At 44.0% G+C, this 21,053-nt stretch overlaps 1 protein-coding gene across 4 annotated transcripts in view; it reads right to left on the reverse strand.

Annotated features, from left to right (window-relative positions):
- Positions 1-2,201: 2,201 nt before the first annotated feature.
- The window catches only part of LOC147889123 (protein transport protein SEC23 E-like), a 103,555-nt gene continuing 84,703 nt past the window's right edge, over positions 2,202-21,053 (reverse strand). Inside the window, exons 7-13 of one of the 4 annotated variants that reach the window (XM_087391967.1) lie at positions 4,840-4,921; positions 4,640-4,717; positions 4,205-4,363; positions 3,831-4,094; positions 3,630-3,734; positions 3,358-3,506; positions 2,202-3,222 (exon numbers count right to left, since the gene is read on the reverse strand). In XM_087391967.1, the coding sequence (XP_087248093.1) occupies positions 3,360-3,506; positions 3,630-3,734; positions 3,831-4,094; positions 4,205-4,363; positions 4,640-4,717; positions 4,840-4,921 (835 nt within the window). In that variant the 3' untranslated portion in view covers positions 2,202-3,222; positions 3,358-3,359. Of the gene's footprint in view, positions 3,223-3,357; positions 3,507-3,629; positions 3,735-3,830; positions 4,095-4,204; positions 4,367-4,639; positions 4,718-4,839; positions 4,922-21,053 lie in introns of those variants that run through there. The other 3 variants (XM_087391966.1, XM_087391965.1, XR_015542948.1) reach the window with 3 other exon arrangements.

Consider the following 21,053-nt stretch of genomic DNA (forward strand, 5'->3'; position numbering starts at 1 on the left):
TAGGAAGGTTCAACTTTGTAAAAAACAAGAATCACCCCATGTTGGCCTACTTAGCACTCTCCGCAGAGCAAGCTTTATGCTCCTTTCTAGACTAGACACAAACACTAACGGGGTGCAAGCCATGCAGACTGAAATCTGAAATAGATATAATTCATAAGAACCACACTTGGGATTTGATGGATTTTCCTACTAGTTAAAAAACAATTGGCACATAGTAGATATACAAGTTAAAAAGCAATGTATTTGCACCATTGACAACTACAAATCATAGCTTGTTACCAAAGGCTACATGCAAAAACACGACATAATTTAAGCAGAGAGTTGTGCCCCCACCTTTAAGTATGGTTGCCATAATAAGTGTGATTGCATTGGCTACATGATTTGGTTGGCCAATACATCAATTTGACATTAAATTCACCTCTCTAAATAGGGACTCTTGAAAGAGATGCATGTGAAGGTATGTATGCACATTAAGGAAAGCCTTATATGGCTTAAAGTATGCTACAACATGCTCTTTACGATAGTCCAACGAAACGCACCCTTTACATCAAAAAGAATGGGAGGAATTTACTACCCATCATTACACGTGGATGATTTGCTGCTCAGAAGCACTAATGCAAAGAAAATTAAAATTTTCAAAAATAGAAATGTAGTTAATATTTAAAATTTGGGACTTTGGGGATTCAAATTATGCAAAATGATCTCGATATTTTTATGACACAATCAAAAGGACATACAAGCAGTATGAGCAATTCAAGTTTCAAGTCTACAAGCACATTTATACTCCTTGGAGCCAAGACCGATGCACGATGGCAATGAACCATTTGATGCCACTATCTATAATCAAATTGGATGGCTCATCTGCTTATGCAACAGTAGGCCAGATATTCAATGTACAGTGTCATAGCTGAGCAAAATTAAGCGCACCCCACAAATTTATGCGCACCCCAAAGACACTACATCAACAAACTACATGAACAACTATCAAGGATGTTTTTCAATACTTGCGAGACAATCATTTGGATTGATGATTTCCAAGGGCTGACTTGCAATTGCATGCTTACAGTGATTCAAATTGGGCAACTTTCACAACCTTGAACATATTTGATTGCAATGATTGCTTGTAGATCTACATGCATTTTTGGAGTTTCTCACTCTACTAATCTTGTGTTTCGTGCCCGCAAGAAACATGTTGAAAGTCTCTATCATTATTTCAAAGAGTACATACATGCAAGGGAAATTAGCCTGATTTTTTGTCAGACCACATCCACCACATCAGAATGTGGCCGATCTATTCACCAAGGAGGCACTAACTCCACAGAAGTTTCAAGGCTTTCCATGAAGCTTTAAACTTGTTTCCATATGATGATTGAGATGAAAAGTTTTGAGGATTTTCACAAGCTTCAAACTTTGCATTTATTTAAATTTTTTTAAACCTCACCTTCACTCTACTCACCCAGTCCCTCGTATGTAGATTGCCCTGGACTAGTATGCACAAGGCGCCCTAGCTGGTGATCGAACACATACACCCCCCACTCACCCACACATTCAACCACCAAGCCAATCCCCTGGCCCTTACAAAACTTTATACTTGTTTCCATATGATGATATGGATCACACCTTGTACATAAGGACGTTGTCACTTCAAGGGGGTGTTGGAAATATTAAGGCAATGGTTAACATTAGGTGAGTGTTAAGGATAGGAGTGCTTTTCCCTCATCTATGGTTTTCCCCCTTCATCATAGTGAGTGGTAGAGTTAGTTGATCAAGGCAGTTGTTTGATATTAGGTTCGTATACATCCTTGTACTTCATTTCAGCCTCTCATTCTCAATACACAGTTTAAAGAGTTGTTTTCTTTTCCACCGTTATGAGTATTATTTGTGTGAGAAATGAAATTGAGGTGACACATTTTATCAACAGCTAAACATCCAATCAAGAATTTCCTCATATTGACCACAATTCTAGAGATATGAGCTCAAAATGCTACACATTAAAGCCAAACCCTAGAACTGTCCCATGCCATAGGATCCCTCCTATGGTGGTCCTTCCTCTAGCACAGTAGGCTTGGACAGTACTGGTCAAAAGGCTCCAAGTGCCCCAAGCTAAACAGATGGGAAAGTCTCTTTCGAGCTCCAACTTGCTTTAGATCCCTTTACGTCAATATTTTCCATCAGCTGCGTGTAGCACTAAGCTTCCCTCAACTAATAACGAGTGCCATCTATACCTATCAATAGTAACACAATTGCCGTGCAAATTGTTTGTTAAAAATTGATGACCATGCACACCTAGGTGCTGTGCAGTAGAGTCCTAGATGGCGAAATCACCAAGTCTGGGAACATGCGGTTCCAATCTTTTCATTTTCATCACATTCATTTTTCAAATTAGCTACCTTTCTAGATGAGAACTACGTCCCTTGAAATAACCAACAATGAACTAAAGAAGTACCCTTGCACAAGACACTAAATGGAAAAATCATTAACGTTGGAACCACGTGATTCCAGCATTTATCTGTCACTACGTTCATTTCTTGATTAAGCTACCTGTTCTTGATGAGAGACTCATATAAGCAATGACTTAAAACAGTGACTCTTGTACATGCCTTGCTGAATAAAGTACCTTAACCTTTTACTCCTATGTCAAGCTCTCTGTTGTGCGAAGATCTCCACTTTGTGCTTGTAATTTCAGTTGGATTGGACTTGCATGTCTCCTGAATAAGTAATTGCCAAAAGAGCTATGTCCCATTCCTGTTTTCCCATCAGAAGGCGCATACCCACATGTCGATACAAACTGTCCCACTTACTTTTGATAGAATACGATGTGGAAAATAACCCAAATGTTACACTCCTGTAATCACAACACTTGATGCCTTTGCATGCATCTTTGTAACCCACTTGAAATTGCAACTTGGAATAAATCATAGATTTAATGACCGGAGCAGCTCTTATCATAAACCAGTGATTCTCATTAGCCAGAAGCACTTCAAAGATATGAACAATGGTTATAATTTGTGCTAGCATGAAAATATTTCACATCAACTGTAGACCTGTGGCAAATTTTGCAACTGTATACGGAAACAATTGCACAAGATATATGCCCCTTGAATGCAGTGCATGAGAACTTTCATGCAAATTGTACTACAGTGAGGCACATTGCAACTGTAACAAAACAATTGTGCCAGATACAGCTATGCTATCCGCAATATTTGCCGTAATGTCTCATACCTGCTCATGTCAACAAAAGCCTTGATAGATGTCTCAAAAGCTAACATCCCAAGCCTTCAAAAAAAAAGCTTTTCCAGGACAAACCAACCCCCCCCCCCCAAAAAAAAACCCAAAACCCAAAAAAAAAAAGCGTACCTCTAAGATTGCACTGCCAGTTTTTGAAGATGCTCCATAAACACTTGAAAGCTTACATCATCAGTAAATATAATGTCCCCTCCGGGTACAGGTCCAGTACTTGACTTGTAAGTAGAAGAAGGATTCAATTTTGCAAGCAGAAACCGAGCCTGCATGTGAGACAAATTCCACAAGATTAATAACAATATACAAGCCTTAGTAAAAACTGTAGAGATGGAGGATAATTCATGAGAGAGACCAATAAAACACATCAAATGGCAGAATTTGGAGACCTGAGATCCATGCTGATCACATATTACTGTACGAGGAACTGGAAAACGGTCCCTGATTATAGCATCTCGATCATCATGAGGAGCCTGAAGCAGCTGAGCAAAAGCCTGTTGCACATTTCAGCCAGCAGTCACCAACGAGATCAATATGCATTAGCTGTCAGACTAACTAAATATTCCAACTTGCATTCCAAAAATCAGCACCTGATGTTCTGGCTGGTTTTGATACCCAGCATTGCGCCACTGGCTAATTGTCATGCCATGGAAGATGACTATAGTGAAGTATGAGTCCAAAAGGAGGATCCGATCTGCAGCAATGGCAGCTACGTCAAGCAAGGTAGGCTCGGGTGGTGAGTTGAAGGAATATGATATTAGGGATGGCTGTATCATCACAACTGAGTTTATTACATTTTCTCTGTTCAGGACCATACGATAGTATGCTGTTTCATCTGGGCTATTATTGAAGACCTGAGATAACCAAAGTACAGAATGCTTAGTACAAATTGTTTGAAACGTGCACCTGGCTAATCCATAGAATGCAAGATCAGTCATTCAAATTCATGGTTAAGATGGTGGACCTGAACAAATTGTGACCGCCGAAGGTGAAACAAGAACTGAGGAAAGATAGCAAATCTAGATGCAAATCTGAAAGAGGATGGATCATCTTTCCTATAGTCACCAAATCGTGAGGATAGTCGAATCAATGCTCTATCCAACCATCGTGTTGCGTCAAACTCCTCCTATAATTTTAAAATTGGTTAGAACTGCTTATGATCAAATCACTCGACCAACCTTATGAGAACTGATTGATCTGCAGCATTGCCTAAAGAAAGGCATGCTTGGAAAGTGCCTTATAAGAATTTCAGCCTGCCCTCAATTGAGAGACAGGCAGAGAACAGCCACAATTGAAAGTGAAGGTACAAATATTAATATGACTAAGCTAAATGACATTGCAATAGAAACCAGTCAAAACCATACGGACTCGTGAGTTTTAGGGGAAAGGCCAGTAGTACCTCACTTTCCATCTTGAATGAGGCCAGGCGAGCCATAATTACAGCTGCTGTTTCTTGATCAAAACCTGAGACTAATTCCTGTAGGATTTACACAAGCACAGCAGAGCTACTAACCCTTCCAGAAAAAGGAAAATCTGATCACAACCAGAGCACAAAAAACCACATGTGAAATACATACGGGGAAGCACACCAATATATACCTCAGTGCTTTGTGCACCATCAACCCACCGTCTGGTTATTGTGGTGGCACGCGTCCTCATTTTTCCATCACTATGCTGATAGCTTACAACAAGAACAAAGAAACAAAGGAACTGTTACTTTCTACAGTGTAACTTTATCTCCTTAAGACCATTCACTAGCAAAACTTCATTCTCAAATCTCAAAGGTGCTTCTCTTTTCACCCTTCTACAGAGTAAGTCTTTTTTATTGAATTAGAAAACCCAAAAGAGCAGTTATACCAGCATGTTATATGCAGTCACTTTACAATCGGTAGTTACATATTTCAACCTGATTTTAAGAAATCCACTCTCTTTACTTGAATGTTTTAATTGGAAGGAAACCTTTGCTAAAATACAATTGAAGTATAGCGCAGCACAAACAGAGAGGATAACCCCCCCGCCCCCAATAAATGCTTGAAGGGAAACCAACCATAAAAATCAGTCATCCATGAGCTGCTCATCATGGAAGAATGCTAGAAAAAGAAGAACTGGTTGTCAACCAGCAACACTCTTAAATGCTTATATTCAAAGCCATTATAACCAAAAAAATGCATAATCAAATAAGTTTCCATCATTGTTGCACTTCCTTTTCCTCACTCCCTACCAGTCCACTGAGGCAGTACCAAGAGCAATGAGAAAGCAGTAGATAAAAGAGGAATAGAGATTATGTAAGCTATGCATTCATCAAGGATGACAAAGGCATAGCTACCAGGGAACGTCGTTCCTCCATCCGGAACGCGTGGAACCCCATTCCAGAGAAGAGGGAACCCTGGAACCTGTCTGGAACGTTTCAGCCAGGGTGTTACCAGGGAACCCCGTTCCGGGGCACCCGGAACGCGTTCCGGACCTAAACCCGGCATTCCAGGTTTAGGGTTTCCTCCTCAACCCAGTTTCACGAGTGGTGGCAGCCTGTTTTCCGCCATTTTGACCTACAGCCCTCCACCTGCTCTCTCCCTCCTTCAGCAGCCCGACTCCTCCATCCAGCAGCTCTCAACCTACTCCCTCCTTCCATCCAACTACTCCCTCCCTCCCTCCATCCTTCCATCTACTCCCTCCCTCCATCCAACTCCTCCATCCATCTACTCCTTCCCTCCCTCCATCTACTCATTCCTTGCTCCATCTACTCTTGCTTCAGCCCCCTCCCTTCCCTCAAGCCTCAAGGCTCAAACCCTCTCCCTTCCCTCAAGGCTTAGCCCCCTTCTCTCCCCTTCAGCCTACTCTCTCAACCCCCTTCTCTCCACTCTCTCCACCTTTAGCCATCAGCCCACTCTATCAGTCCCCCTTCTCTCAATGGCTCCTCCCCATGGCATCAACCGAGACAACAAATCTCCGTGGTGGAGGGAAGTGGAGCCCGGAAGCCTCTCCAACAAGTCAAAAGGAGGAGCACGCAAGTGGAGATGCAAATTTTACCAAGATTAAAAATATGGAGGCTCAGACCAAGTTCAACATCACTTATTGCGAGTAAAGAGGAGAAAGATTAACTGCTGCCCTGGGAATATTCCAGATTCAGAGATGGCACGTTTTCATGCACTTGCAGATAGATTGGACGCTGAGGAAGCATGGCAAAAGGTTCTTGATCCTCGAGGTCAAGCAAGGGCATCCTCACCTGCAGCACCTTCTCCTGTTGCTTACAGTTCTAGCTCCTTCTTTGGAAGTACAGTTTCACAAGCACATGCTCCCGCTTCATCACCCCCCACCCCGAGAGTCGTGCAAGCTAGCCTTGTAAGATCGATTGAGAGAGAGAGAGAGAGAGTGCAGGTAGCAAAGTGTCGCACACGTCTTAGCCATCACGTCAAACTTGGACAAAAGAAAAAAGAGAAGCACAAGGTACAAGCACCTAGACCTAGGACTAAGTGTCCTAGGTGTCACATAGGACTAAGTGTCCTAGGTGGCCTAAAAGACACTAACTCTACAAGTGCCTATATTTATGCCTACAAGGCACATACCATGGCCTATAGGGCATCACTAGAACCACCAAAAGATGACCTACAAACCCCCCTCCATGGGATGGGCTGAAGTATTCTGGAAACGTCTCAGAATACCTGGTATTTTCTGGTCATGGTGGCACATGTTCATCCAAAAGGATATAGCCACCTATGAATGTATAAGGGATGTCAGATCATGTAACAAAGGGAACCAAGTGTAAAGCCTGTCGAAAGACTTCGAACTTGGGACGAGGAAGTGCCTTTGTAAACATATCTGCTATGTTGTCCTCTGTGGGAAGATACGACAACTCTCTGTCTCCTGCTGACAACCGCTCCCGAACGTAATGATAATGAACTTCAATATGCTTGGTACACGCATGAAACACTGGGTTACGCACAATGGCCAAAGCACTCTAGCTGTCAGTGTAGACAATAGTGGACGATGTCTAGCGAATACCAAGATCTGCAAGTAGCTGTCGAAGCCAAACACACTCTACTGTAGCGGTGAAAGCTGCCTTGTACTCAGCCTCACAGCTAGACGTGGCGACTGTTGGTTGCTTCTTGCTGAGCCAAGAGATACATGAATTACCAAGCAAAAAACAATTGCCAGTATGTGACACTCTGATGTCGAAACATCCTGCGCAGTCACTATCCGTGTAAGCATGCATGGTAAGTGAACCCTGATCACCATAAAAGAGGGCTAAATCCTGAGTGCCTCTGAGATATCTGAAGACTCTCTTCACTGCCTGCCAATGCTGTGAACTAGGCATGTGCATGAATCTACTGAGCTGAGATACTGCATACTGTAAGTCAGGTCTTGTTGGACATAAATAAATAAGGCATCCAACAGCGTGCTGATAAAGAGTGATATCACATGGTGGGCTCCCATCATGAGCTGAGAATTGAAAGCCGGGGTCCACTGGACTAGAAATTGGCTTGCAATCCTTAAACTGAAAACAATCAAGGAGCTGTCCAATATACTTGGACTGAGACATCATGATACCCCCCTCAACATGAGCAAACTGAATGCCCAAATAATAGTGCTGCAAATCAGCCTTGAAAGCTGCAATTTGCTGAGTATCTGGGCCCATGATGAGCATATCATCCACATATAAAATCAGCACTAAAAAATCAGATCCACTCCCACAGACATAAAGAGTGGGTTCTGTAGGACTATTCTAAAAACCAAGGGATAGTAAGTGTGCATGAATTTTGGCATACCATGCCCTGGGTGCCTGCTTCAAGCCATAAAGGGCTTTTCTAAGCCGGCATACCTTATTTTCAGAATTAACAACCTCAAAGCAAAGAGGTTGTGTGACATAATATGTACTTCTTCCTGCAGATCCCCATGAAGAAAAACAGTCTCGATGTCAAGTTGGTGCACTTGCCAATGATGATGGGTTGCAATGCCAATGACACATCTAACGGTAGTAATCCTAGATGTGGGAGCAAATGTCTCCTCAAAGTCAATGCCTTGCTGTTGGGCATACCCTTTTGCAAGAAGACGGGCTTTGTATCGATCTATGCTGCCATCATATTTCCTTCTTAATTTGTAGACCCACCGGGTTCCAATGGCATGCTTGCCGGGAGGGAGATCTACTAATTCCCATGTGTCATTTTTAGCAATGGAATGTAGCTCAGCTCTACAAAAGCATCTTATGGCACAGAGGCTCTTCATTGCAAGCTGTAGCAAGGAGTGCAAACTCAAGAAACTGACCATACTGTCTATTCCCTGATCTTGTCCGAGCAGCAAAAGGCTGATCTTGTTTACTGTCCCTCAATGTATCAAGAACCCATCCGGGAACTTGCCTTTATTGACAGCTCTTTCTTCAATGATTGCATCATGATTAGTGGGATCATTTTGTGCCGGAAGAGAAACCTGCAAATCAGCATGAGGTAGTGGCTGATTATTGCTTGGTGGAGGGCCTGCAGGAGGCTCATGTTGCTGGTCAAAATCCTCTTCTGAGGATGGCAGAGGTAACCAAGATTCAAAGGCATCAAACATGTCAACATCTGGCCTAGCTTTGCAGTCCACAAGAGGAGAAGCTGAATGTTCAGCAAAGATAACATCTCTACTGACAATAATCTTCCCAGTATTTGGTTGATATAACCGATACCCTCTGCTTTCCTGGCTGTAACCAATAAATATGCATTTGATGGCCTTGTCATCAAGCTTATGTCTTAGCTGAGATGGCACATGCACATATGCAAGAGACCCAAATACTCTCATGTGTGAAAATGAAGGCTTCCTGCCTTTCCATGCTTCATAAGCTGTAACAATCTTCAATGCCCGTGTAGGTAATCTATTCAGCACATAGTTGGCACACATCACTGCATCAAGCCAAAATTTATTGGGCAAAGATTTGGCCTTAAGCATGCATCTGGCCATCTCCATTGTGGACCTGTTTTTCCTTTCAGAAACAGGATTCTGCTAAGGAGTGTAAGGAGTAGTGCATGAGTGAATAATGCCCCGTGAAGACAGAAATGCATCAAACTCCTTAGACATATACTCTCCCCCCCTATCTGTGTTGAGGCTGACAAGCTTTCATCCTGATTCATTCTCAACCATATTCAGCCACCTCTGAAAACATAAGAAAACTTCAGATTTGGCTTTTAAAGGATATATCCAGTACTATCTTGTGAAATCATCAATGAGAGTCATGAAATAATTGTACCCCCCAATGGCATTTGTCCTCATTGGGCCATAGACATCACTGTGCACTAGCTGCAATTTCCTTTGTGAGAGTTTTGGACAATTCTTTTGAAAAGAAAATCGATGCATCTTACCCAAAAGACAACCCTCACACACATGTTTGGAAACTGTGTGAGTTTGAGATACATCATTTGCCATCTGCTGTGAATGTAGCTTTGCAACAGCTCTATAATTGAGATGGCCCATTCTCTCATGCCAAAGATGAGTTTCGGCAAGCTGTGAATCTGAAATAGCCAATGCTTCAATAGAAAGTGCAGCTGAGTGATGATCAAGATGATAAAGCCCTTTTTGCAAAGTGCCAGTAAAAACTATGGCATTGTCATCACGACGATCATAAACTAGGCATCTGTAGCCATCAAAAATAACGAGCTGCACATCTCCAATTCCTTTTACAGCATATGAAGCATTATTAGCACATGTGACAGTCCCTCCTCGAGGTGCATCAGCTAAAGAATGAAACGACTGTCTGCAAGATGTGACATGTTTGGAAGCACCACTATCGAAGTACCAGGACTGAGCATCATTAGCAGTAAAGAATGCACCAGCTTTGGAGGGATCAAATGAGCAACGGACAGCCCATGCCCAATCATCCTGAAGAGCATGTGCATGTGAAGCATCTTCTGGCTCATGGGATTCAATAGCATGAGAGGCATTAACTGCCAATCCTGCTTTCTTTTTCTCCGAAGCCTACATTCTGAAATGTCATGTCCAAGCTTGCAACAATAGTTGCATCTTTTCTTCTTTGACTTATCTGCTGTATTTTTAGATGCATGGGAGGAATTGCAGCTGCTATGCTCAAATTTGAAGGGGACTGAGGGGGGAAGAAGAGCAAGAACAAGAGAGTGAGAGAGAGTGAAGACTCAAGGTGTGTGGGTGTGAAGTGATGAGCCACACCACAAACTCATTTGTTTTTATTAGGATTAGGTTTACCCTATGACTGTCTTAAGACAGTCATAGGTGTCCTATCTTTAATGAAGGGTTGGCAATGTGCCTTTACCCCAACAACCTCCCACCTAAAGGCCAATGTGCCTAAAGGGGAGAAAATAATAAAAATTACAGCAATATACAGTTACTGTATACAAGACCATAAAATAAGAATGGTCTCATCCTAATCCCATGATGTGGTGGCAATGTGCAAACCGCTCTGTAGGCAAGCTCTTACTGAGCAAATCTGCAGGATTATCATCAGTATGCACTTCACAAGCTCAAGTCGCTTGTCTTCCAGTACCTCCCTGATGAAATGATATTTCACTTCTATGTGCTTGGTCTTCTGATGAAAGACCGGATTCTTTGCCAACATGATAGCACTCTGACTATCACAATGCAAAACTGGCATATCTCCTGTAATGCCCAAATCTCCCACCAGCTGAGTAAGCCATATTGCTTCCTTGCAGGCCTCAGTGGCTGCAACATATTCAGCTTCAGTGGTTGACAGTGCAACACATTTCTGCAACCGAGACACCCATGATATAGCACCTCCTGCAAATGTGAAAATATAACCGGTAGTACTTCCGGTTATCTGCATTCCCTGCATAGTCTGAATCTGTAAAACCATGCACCAATGCATCCTGCCTACCATAGCATATGCACAAGTCTTTGGTACCCTTGAAATACCTCAAGACACCTTTCACTGCTTCCCAGTGCCGCTTGCCTGGATTTGCCATATACCTGCTGATGACTCCCACCGCAAAAGCAATATCCGGACCAGTGGCAACCATGGCATACATCAAAGAACCAACTGCAGATGCATACGGAACCTTGGCCATTTCAGCCTTATCATCATCTGATCTGGGGCTGTCCTTACTGCTGAGTTTTAAATGTGGAGGCAACGGGGTACTAATAGACTTCCCCCCCTCCATTTTAAACCTCTGCAGTACTTTGTCAATGTACTCCTTTTGTGACAAAAACAAAAGTCCCTTGGACCTGTCACGAGTAATCCGCATGCCAAGAATATGATTTGCATCACCCAAGTCTTTCATGTCAAAAGACTTATGCAGTTGTTTCTTCAAAGCACTAATCTCATGCTGAGATTTACTGGCAATAAGCATGTCATCCACATATAGAATGAGTAGCATCAAACTGCCATCCTTTGCCCGTTTGGTGTACAAGCAATGATCGGTCTCACACCTATGATACCCTTGGGACTGCATGAAGGCATCAAACTTCTTGTACCATTCTCTTGGCGCCTGCTTGAGTCCATACAAGCTCCTCTTGAGCTTACACACAAGCTGCTCTTTCCCTTTAACAGCATATCCCTCTGGCTGACTCCTATAGATCTCATCATGGAGATCTCCGTGAAGAAAAGCTGTCTTCACATCCATCTGACATAAATCCATGTCGTCATGAGCAACAAGAGCTAACACTGCTCTCAAAGTAGTCATCTTGACTACAAGGGAAAAGATCTCATCAAAGTCAATGCCCTTCTCCTGCTTAAATCCCTTGGCAACCAATCTGGCCTTATACCTCGGTAAAGCATTTGAATCCACTTTGACTTTGTAAACCCACTTGCATGGCAAAACCTTTCTACCTGCAGGTCCCATGTATCATTCTGAAGTAGGGAGTCCATTTCTGACTGCATGGCTTTCTCCCACTTCTTTTTCTCCGTTCTTCCCATAGCTTCCTTGAAGCTGGAAGGCTCACCACAATCTGTCAGCATGATAAAATCAGCCACATTATTGGCTCCTGGAACAAACCTGGCAGGAGGCCGTTGTGTACGGGTGCTCCTCCTAACAAAATGTTCCGGATTAGGCTGTTGTCCAGCCTGTTCTTCATGCATGACGGGTGGCTGTACCACCATATCTGGCTGTTCTACAGCCCCATTTGCTGGCATATCCAGTGGTGCATCATTGGCAAAATTATCTGGCTGATTTTCAGCCTGTATACCCTCTTGAACAGGGTTATCTGCAGCAGGCTGCTGCTGCATATAAATGGGCATTCTTTGCTGTCCAACATCATCATAAATAACCCTCCTGTATTCCACAGGTTGCACGGGTTCCTTGTGTACACTATCCTCTTTAAAGATGACATCATTGCTGCGTATAATCTTCCGTTTAACGGGATCCCATAACCTGTACCCCATTTCACCTTCGTCACCATACCCCATAAAGATGCATCTCATAGATTTTGGATCCAATTTGGTGCGCAAGTCTTTGCGTACATAAGCAAAGCACTCGCAGCCAAATACACGTAAGTGCTTATATGAAGGTGGCTTGCCAGACCACACCTCCTCTGGCACTTTCAACTCCAAAGCCTTGTTTGGCGACCTATTAATAATGTGAACTGCTGTTTGCACGGCTTCTGCCCAAAAGCCATGGGGTATTGCAGCATAAGACAACATACATCGAACCTTCTCTTGAATAGTTTGATTCATACGCTCACTTGCACCATTTTGAGATGCATTATGAGGGGCTGTGAGTTCCTGTTTGATGCCCTTAGTTTGGCAAAACTGCACAAAAGCATGTGACACATACTCACCCCCATTATCGGATCTGAGGCATTTCAGCCTGCGACCTGTCCGATTCTCAACCTGAGCGACAAACTTCTTGAAAGCATCTAAGGCATCGCCCTTATGCTTCAAGAAATAGACCCACACTTTGCGTGTGGCATCATCAATGAAAGTAATAAAATATTTTGCACCCCCTAGTGATAACTGTGGCATCTCACACAAATCAGTGTGCACTAGATCAAGTGGTGCTCTATTCTGGGGAGTTCTCCTCTTATGAGGAGTCACAGAATGCTTGCCAAATATACAATGATCACAAGTAGGCAAATCTGAAAAAGAAAGAGGCGGCAGATAACCCAAACGTGACAGTTCTTGCATTCCTTTAACAGACATGTGTCCCAACCGGCTATGCCACAATGAAACCTTTGGCAGCTCGGTTATGGCAACAACATGATTACCCACACTGGAAACATAAAGAGGATACAAGGTATCACTCTTAAAACCCTCAGCCACTACAGCCTGTCCATCAGTAATCACCCATTTGGAATCCCCAAATGTGGTGTGGTAACCACTGTCATCCAATAAGCCAGTGCTAATCATATTTTTCTTGATTTGCGGCACATGGCGGACACCATCAAGCATGAATATGCATCCATCAGGAAATACTATCTGTATACTGCCAATCCCTGCAATCTGACATGCATAGTTGTTCCCAAGATGAACAACTCCATGAGTACCTGTGTAGGAAGTGAACCACTCCCTATGAGGAGTAACATGAAAAGAGGCACCTGAATCCAAGAGCCAGGTGTGCATGTCGTGACCATCAATAACCAAGGCATGTGCTATTACAGCAGAAGAGCATAAAACATCATGTATGTCACTGTCACTGTCCTCTGCTGCAACATTCACTGCATCCAAGTCATCTGCCTTGGCCTTGCCTTTGCCTTTGCTTGCATTTCCTGCATCCTTTGTTTCAGCCTTCTTGGCTTTCTGATCCCGTATGAACTTGAAGCACTTAGACTTCACATGTCCCTTCTTGCCACAATAAAAGCATTCAATTTCCTTTTTACCACGGGACTGACTTCGGGATTTGGACTTACTAGCAGATCTCCCCTTCTGCTGAGTCCTGCCTCTATCCTGTACCTGCAAAGCATTTGAAGACTTGCTGCCCGCATTATTCTTCCTGCTCATCTCCTCCATGAGGAGAGAGCTCTCTACATCAGCATATATAAGAGTGGCATTTGAATTAGACAGGGTGGTCTTGAAAGTGTCCCAACTCTCAGGGAGGGTACACAACAAGAAAGTAGCCTTGAACTCCTCATCAAGATTCAACCCCTGTGCAATCAGCTGTGTAAAGATGGCATTGAACTCACTCAAGTGTGAGGTCATAGCTGTACCTTCCTTCATGCGAAGATCAACCAGCTTCTTCAGCCAATAAACCTTACTGGCTGAGCTCTTTTGGGCATACAATTCTTCTAGCCTTTGCCATAGACCATAAGAGGTCTTTTCAGCCTGAACATTGAACACAAGAGTGTCTGAAATAGTGAGCATGATAACTGCCCTTGCGGACAAATCAAGCTCTTCCCAGTCATCAGCTGCCATGTCAGATGGCTTGACACCCTTCACCCTTATGGGCTTAGCAATCTTCTTTAACAGAAGTACATTCAAGCACTGTTCTGCCCATAATGCATAGTTGTGTGCTCCTTCCAGTTTCTTTATGTTCAGAATTGAAGAATCACTTCCCCCTGATGCCATATCAGATAAGGAAAGTACCTGACTCCCTGGAAGTAAAAAAGAACTAAATAAAAATTCTGATTTCTCAGAAAAAACCTGCTCTATTCAAGAGCCAGAAGCACTCTCAATGGTGCTGTTTTTTACTGTCAGGAAAAATCTGCAGCAAAACAGTAAATGACCCTGCAAATACTGTACCTTCTGACACACTGTACCGTGCTCAAAGAGGCATAAAAACAGTAATTTCAGACTGCTGCAGCTGCTCAACAAGTGCTTAACAGTGCATAATCATCTGACAAAGCACAAAGACTGCTGTAAACCCTGATGTACTAACTGTACTGATCACTTCTCCCACCTCAGATGAGGTATTGCACTGAGTTAATATGCATAAACCACTTGGTAAACTCCCCCAAAAAAAATGACACATCAGCCTGTCACAAAACCTGCAACAGAAAATGGGATAAATCCCAAGCAATCACCCTTATACCAAGGGGAGAAAATGCATCTGAAGATCTCTGTCGGTAACCCAAGTGCTATCAAACAAAGTCTGGGCAAAAGCCCCTTGATCTGACACCTGAATCAAGTGGAGAACACCTCAACACTGAGGTAGCACGCAATATGAAAATCTCTCTGACAAATCATCAACCAATGTAATGCATATACTGCCCTGTGTAGAAATGACATACACAGATCCCAACGTACAAACACTCAATGAGGAACCTTTTGAGCACTGTCAACGATGGACAGTTAGGGACCGAGTAAACTCGATGCGCCCTGGCCAAGCGTGGCTCAACTGAGGTTCTCTGAGTGTGGCACAAGAAATGTGACCTGCAAGAAAATGTCACCTCGACACTGCGGAAATCAAGACAAATGTGTGCTCTCTGGCACCACACTGCCTCAAGGCATACAATGCATCACCTTCCGGGCAAAAGCCCTATGATCTGCTCACCTGTGAACTGAGATTCAAACCCAATAAAAGCATATTTCCTCTTGCAAAATCAAGGCATTACCTTCCCAGAACAAAATAACTGTGCAATCAACCACACACTGTGGTTCTCTTCACCTCAAGCACGAGATGAATGAAAGTACTTGCTGTACTTTCAAGATAACACAGTTTTGTGAACTAAAAAATGACCCTGAATCAAGAGGAATGAAGAGCAGAGTGCGCTTTCACCTCTCTTTCTTCCCCAAACAAAGAAAATGTACCTTCCTGCTGCAAAAATAGGAAGCAGCTCCCTGTACCTGCGCTGTGGAGATCCGTACAGATGTACGGCTCCTGTACGGAATCCCAGAAGAGGAAAAACCAGAAAATGTCGAAAGGTTTGCCCTGATGTAACTCCCTGCAGGTGCGGCGGCGTCGTCCGTACGACTGTATGGCAATCCGTACGACTGTACGACAGTCCGTACGACGGTCGTCCGTACGGCTGCCCTTGGAGTAGACTGCGCGACGCCCGAAGGGCTGCAGCTAGCAGCAGCTGCTGGCTGCTGACGTGATGCGGCGCCGCTGTGCTGCTGTCAGCAGCTGCTGTACAGCCCGCGACCCGCACCACAGCCCGTGCCCGCGCCCGAGCTGCTCTCGTGCCCACGCCACAGCCCGCGCCTGCGCCCGAGCTGCTCCCTTGTCCTGCTCGATGCTCGTGCCCACACCCGCGCCCTGATTCGTGCCAGCGCCCGAACCCTCGATGCAGTGCCGTCGCTCGATGCCCGTCCGTACGGATGTACGGACGACGTACGTCCGTACGGCGCTGTCAGTACTGCGTTGTACGGAGGGGGGTGGGTAGGCAGGTCAAGGGTAGAAGGCTTTGATACCAGTTTAAGGGGACTGAGGGGGGAAGAAGAGCAAGAACAAGAGAGTGAGAGAGAGTGAAGACTCAAGGTGTGTGGGTGTGAAGTGATGAGCCACACCACAAACTCATTTGTTTTTATTAGGATTAGGTTTACCCTATGACTGTCTTAAGACAGTCATAGGTGTCCTATCTTTAATGAAGGGTTGGCAATGTGCCTTTACCCCAACAAAATTTTGGCTTGCCCATAGGCTTGGAAGCCTTGCCTCTTCCTGTCTGCCGTGAAGCAAATGCATGATCAGGAATAATGGCTTGTCTATTAGCTCTACTTTGCTCTTCCTGCAAAAGCAAAGTCACTAGCTGATCAAAAGAATAGTGGTCTGGATTACGCATGGCCACTAATCGAAGGGTTGTAGCAAACCCTTGATATGTATCTGGCAGTCCATTCAATGTGGTACTGACAAGCTAAGAATTTGGCAACACCTCATCAATGTTGGCAAGTTGTTCCATGAGGTCCTTGACCTTTGTCAGGTATGCATCCATAGAGTCACCTTTATTCATGCTGACTTCCTGTAATTGCCTTCTCAAATATGCAACACGTGCCTCATAGCGAATCTGATAGAGAGAAGCCAATTTATCCCAAGCATCCTTTGCTGTCCTGCAAGACCGGATGTGTGGAATAATGATTCTCTTGCATGATAAAGCAATACATGAATGTGCATTTGCATCTCTTGCAGTTGGAAGAGCAGTAGCAGGAGTGCTAGAAGATGAGGCATCAGAAGGAGTAATTCCTGCAGAGGAACCAGCAGTAGAGGCAACCACTGTCGCATTGGCTGGCCTCAAATCAACCCCAGAAACAATATTCCACAAATGCTTTGCAACAACAGTATGTTTCATGAGATAAGACCACATCGGATAGTTGGTGCCATCCAACTTATCATCTTCACGAAGAACTCCAAATAAATCTTGATTGTTCCCAGCCATAGCAAATGTGATACCCTGAAAGAGACCTGAAAACCCAAAAGCCTCAAGGCTATCACTACAAAAAGCTGGCTGTCCAAAAATGACAGCAAATATCTGCAAATTTCTGACCCAAATCAAAGGGCAAATGCAGATCTGACCCAAATGTTGTGGCAGGCAATGTTCACTGCAAAGACAGCAAATCTGGCAAAAGCCCCAAATTTATTGAGGGCAAATAGGCCAAAAGGAGGGCAAATGCAGAAAAGCGCCAAATTTTGCTGAAATTTTTGCAAATGTGACCCAATGTATGCAAATCTGACTCAAAGTCCTGCAAAAGTGACTCAATGTCCTGCAATCTGACCCCATGTACTGAAAACAAACAAGAGATTGCAGACCAAACTCCAAAAAAATAGCCTCAAGGCTTGCAACCGCAGAATTAGGACTTGCTGTCCACAAATTGACTGCAAAAGTGCACCTGTACTGAAATCCCGGGAATAGTACGATCTGTACTGACAGAATGTATGACTGTACTGTGGTTGTACGGAGAAGGTACAACTGTACAAGGGCTGTACGGATCAGGTGTGCTGAATCCAACGTACGACTGTGTGGTACAAACAGTACGATCTGTACTGATGCAAGTACGAGGCTGGTACACTGGTACGAAGACTGTACGACTGTACGGTACCATGTACTACGGTGTACGGATCGTAGTACGGAACAGGCACGAAGAGCAGTACGGAGCCCAGTACGGACTGTAGTACAAGACGGGTACGGTGCCTGTTGTAAGGCGATGCAGATATTAATCTGTACGACTGTACGGTAGCACAGGTACAACGCAAGTATGACGTCATAGGTACAACGTAAGTACGGCTGCACTGTGATTGTACGAAACGCATGACGAAGGTACGGAGCCTTGTAGAAGACGTACAGATTCTGGCGCACAGATCTGTACGGTCATCCACACAGTCATACGGACTGTACGGATGGTGGCACAGGGAGCAAATGCAGATCCGGGGACAAGAAACAAGTCGAACATGGCTCTAATACCACTGTAGGATCGATTGAGAGAGAGAGAGAGTGCAGGTAGCAAAGTGTCGCACGCGTCTTAGCCGTCACGTCAAACTTGGATAATAGAAAAAAGAGAAGTACAAGGTACAAGTACCTAGACCTAGGACTAAGTGTCCTAGGTGGCCTAAAAGGCACTAACTCTACAAGTGCCTATATTTATGCCTACAAGGCACATACCATGGCCTATATGGCATCACTAGAACCACTAGAAGATGGCCTACAAGCCTTGTGGCATCATGGCCTTCTAGGAGGAGGGCACAGGTAGATGCTGCAGTAGGCCGACTCTTTTATGGAGCAGGTGTACCCACAGCAAAGGCCCGCAATCCTTATTTCATTGATATGGTAAAGGAGATTGCAGCTTTTGGACCATCTTACACTCCTCCCTCATGTGAGGCCCTACGCACCATACTTTTGGCAACAGAGAAGACCGCTATAGAGCAATCTTTGACTCCCATCAAAGACATATGGGTGAAATGTCGTGTCACATTGATGGGAGATGGATGGAGTGATACTAGGAGCCGCTCTATTCAAGGTATCATTGCATACTCTAGGGGGGGCCAGCTTTTTCATTAAAGCTATTGATAATTCAGAGGAGGGAAAGTCAACCGATCGGTTGGCCAACATTTGGATGGAGTCCATTGAGTATGTGGGGGCAGATAAGGTTATTCAATTTGTTTCTAATGGGAACTCCAACAGGGCAGCAAAGTGGATATTGAAAGAGAAGTACCCTCACCTTACCTTCACTCCTTGCATGGCATATGGGCTGAATAATCTCTTGAAGGATATTGGTTAAGTTGGATTGGGTGGATCCTACCATTGATATGGGTAATCATGTTGTATCTTTCATCACTCACCATCACTAAATTTTGGCTATTTTTCGTAGGATATCCCCTCAAAAGAATCTCTTGAAGTATTCTTTGATAATTTCATTATGTTGAAGTGGCTTTTTAAGCTGAAATCTCAATTGAGGCAGCTTGTTGTTTCTACTAAGTGGGATGCATGGCGTGAACAAAACTCTGCAAGGGCACACAAACTTAAGTCCATTGTCTTGGATGACCACTTTTGGGATGATGTTCGCCTTTTTCTTCAAGTTACAAAGCCAATTCTTTTGATGTTGAGGCTTGTTGATGGTCCTCGTATTGGGAAGGTGTATGAAGGGATGGATAGGATGATTGAGACCATTCAAAGTATAGATGCTTTGTATGCTTGAGAAGGAAGGAGGAGTTGAGGACCCTGGCAACCTGTCGGTGGACAAAATATCAATCACCTTTGGAGGCTGCAGCCTTTGTTTTGGATCCGGAATTTCAAGGGAAGGGGCAAGAAACAGATAAAGAGGTGGTGCAAGGATGGGAGAAGATATTGAGATGACTTGTCTCGAGTCAAGATGATAGCAGAAAAGTGCGGGAGGAGCTGTCATATTATAGGCAAGCAAAAGGGTTGTTTGGTTTGGAGGATGCACAAAATGACACGTTCAAGATTTCCTGCGTTCGTTGGTGGGAGGACTATGGGGCAGATGCTCCATTGTTGCAGCGTTGGGCATTTGTATACTCAGCCAGGGAGCTAGCTCTTCACCCGTTGAGCAGTTGTGGAGCAATTTTTGAAACATTGCATCGAAAAAAGAGGAACAGGCTTAGGGTGCAGAAGGCAAATGATATTGTATTTGTTAATGCAAACTTGCGTTTGCTTAACAAGTTCAGGGCAGAGTGCATTCTTGAACCATATCTTGGATTTAAACCCGATGAGGACTCTGACAGTGATGCAACAGAGGATGCTCCTGAGCATGAGGATGATGAGACCCAAGACCATGATGAGGATGATGAGGCCCAGCAGGCGGAAGGAGAGGCCTCCATTGTTGTGCCACCCTCAAACCATTAGGGCTGACTCTCTTTTTTTCTTTACACCATGTACTTGACTCGAGAGTCTCGAGTCCTATTTTGTATTGAGGCCTTCAGGCCCGAGGCATATTATATGCTCTCGGATCTGTAGTATTCTACAGTCTACTACGCTTTATTCACATTGCAAACGTGTACATTTCAGTTTTGAGTATTCTAAGAGTGTCTTTAAAAGCTGAAATGGAAAGTTTAGAGCTGCTAAAAGTGGTTTTCTTTTCATAATTGGTATATTTTTATATGAATTGATGACGTGGCATTTCGGTTCCTGTTCCCCCTTCCCAGAACGTTCCCGTTCCGGCACTTGAAATTTCGAAATGTTCCCGTTCCTCAGTAACTATAGAAAGAGGCCACTAACACAAGTAGGATGCATCGGGTCCATTTTTAGCTTCAGGATGGAGATCTTGCAAGGATTTGAGGACGTTGTGCACGTAAAGACATAGCTCTTGCTCTTCCTGGATACATCTCAGGTATGCCTAGAAACTATATCATGGTTGCACATATTCGTCCAAGATGGATGTAGCAACCTACGATAGTACAAGGAGATCGACATCACGTAATAAATGTTGCCAAGCGTAAGGCATGTCAGAAAGCCTCAAACTTGGGTCACGATAGAGACTTCATGAAGACATCTGCTAAGTTTTTCTCCGTGGGAGCATAGGATAACTGAATCTCCCCAATTGA

This window comes from Dipteris shenzhenensis, chromosome 20 (genome assembly GCF_047967505.1).
Source record: "Dipteris shenzhenensis isolate YYH24624 ecotype China chromosome 20, Dip_SZ_1.0, whole genome shotgun sequence".
Taxonomy (NCBI): Eukaryota; Viridiplantae; Streptophyta; class Polypodiopsida; order Gleicheniales; family Dipteridaceae; genus Dipteris; species Dipteris shenzhenensis.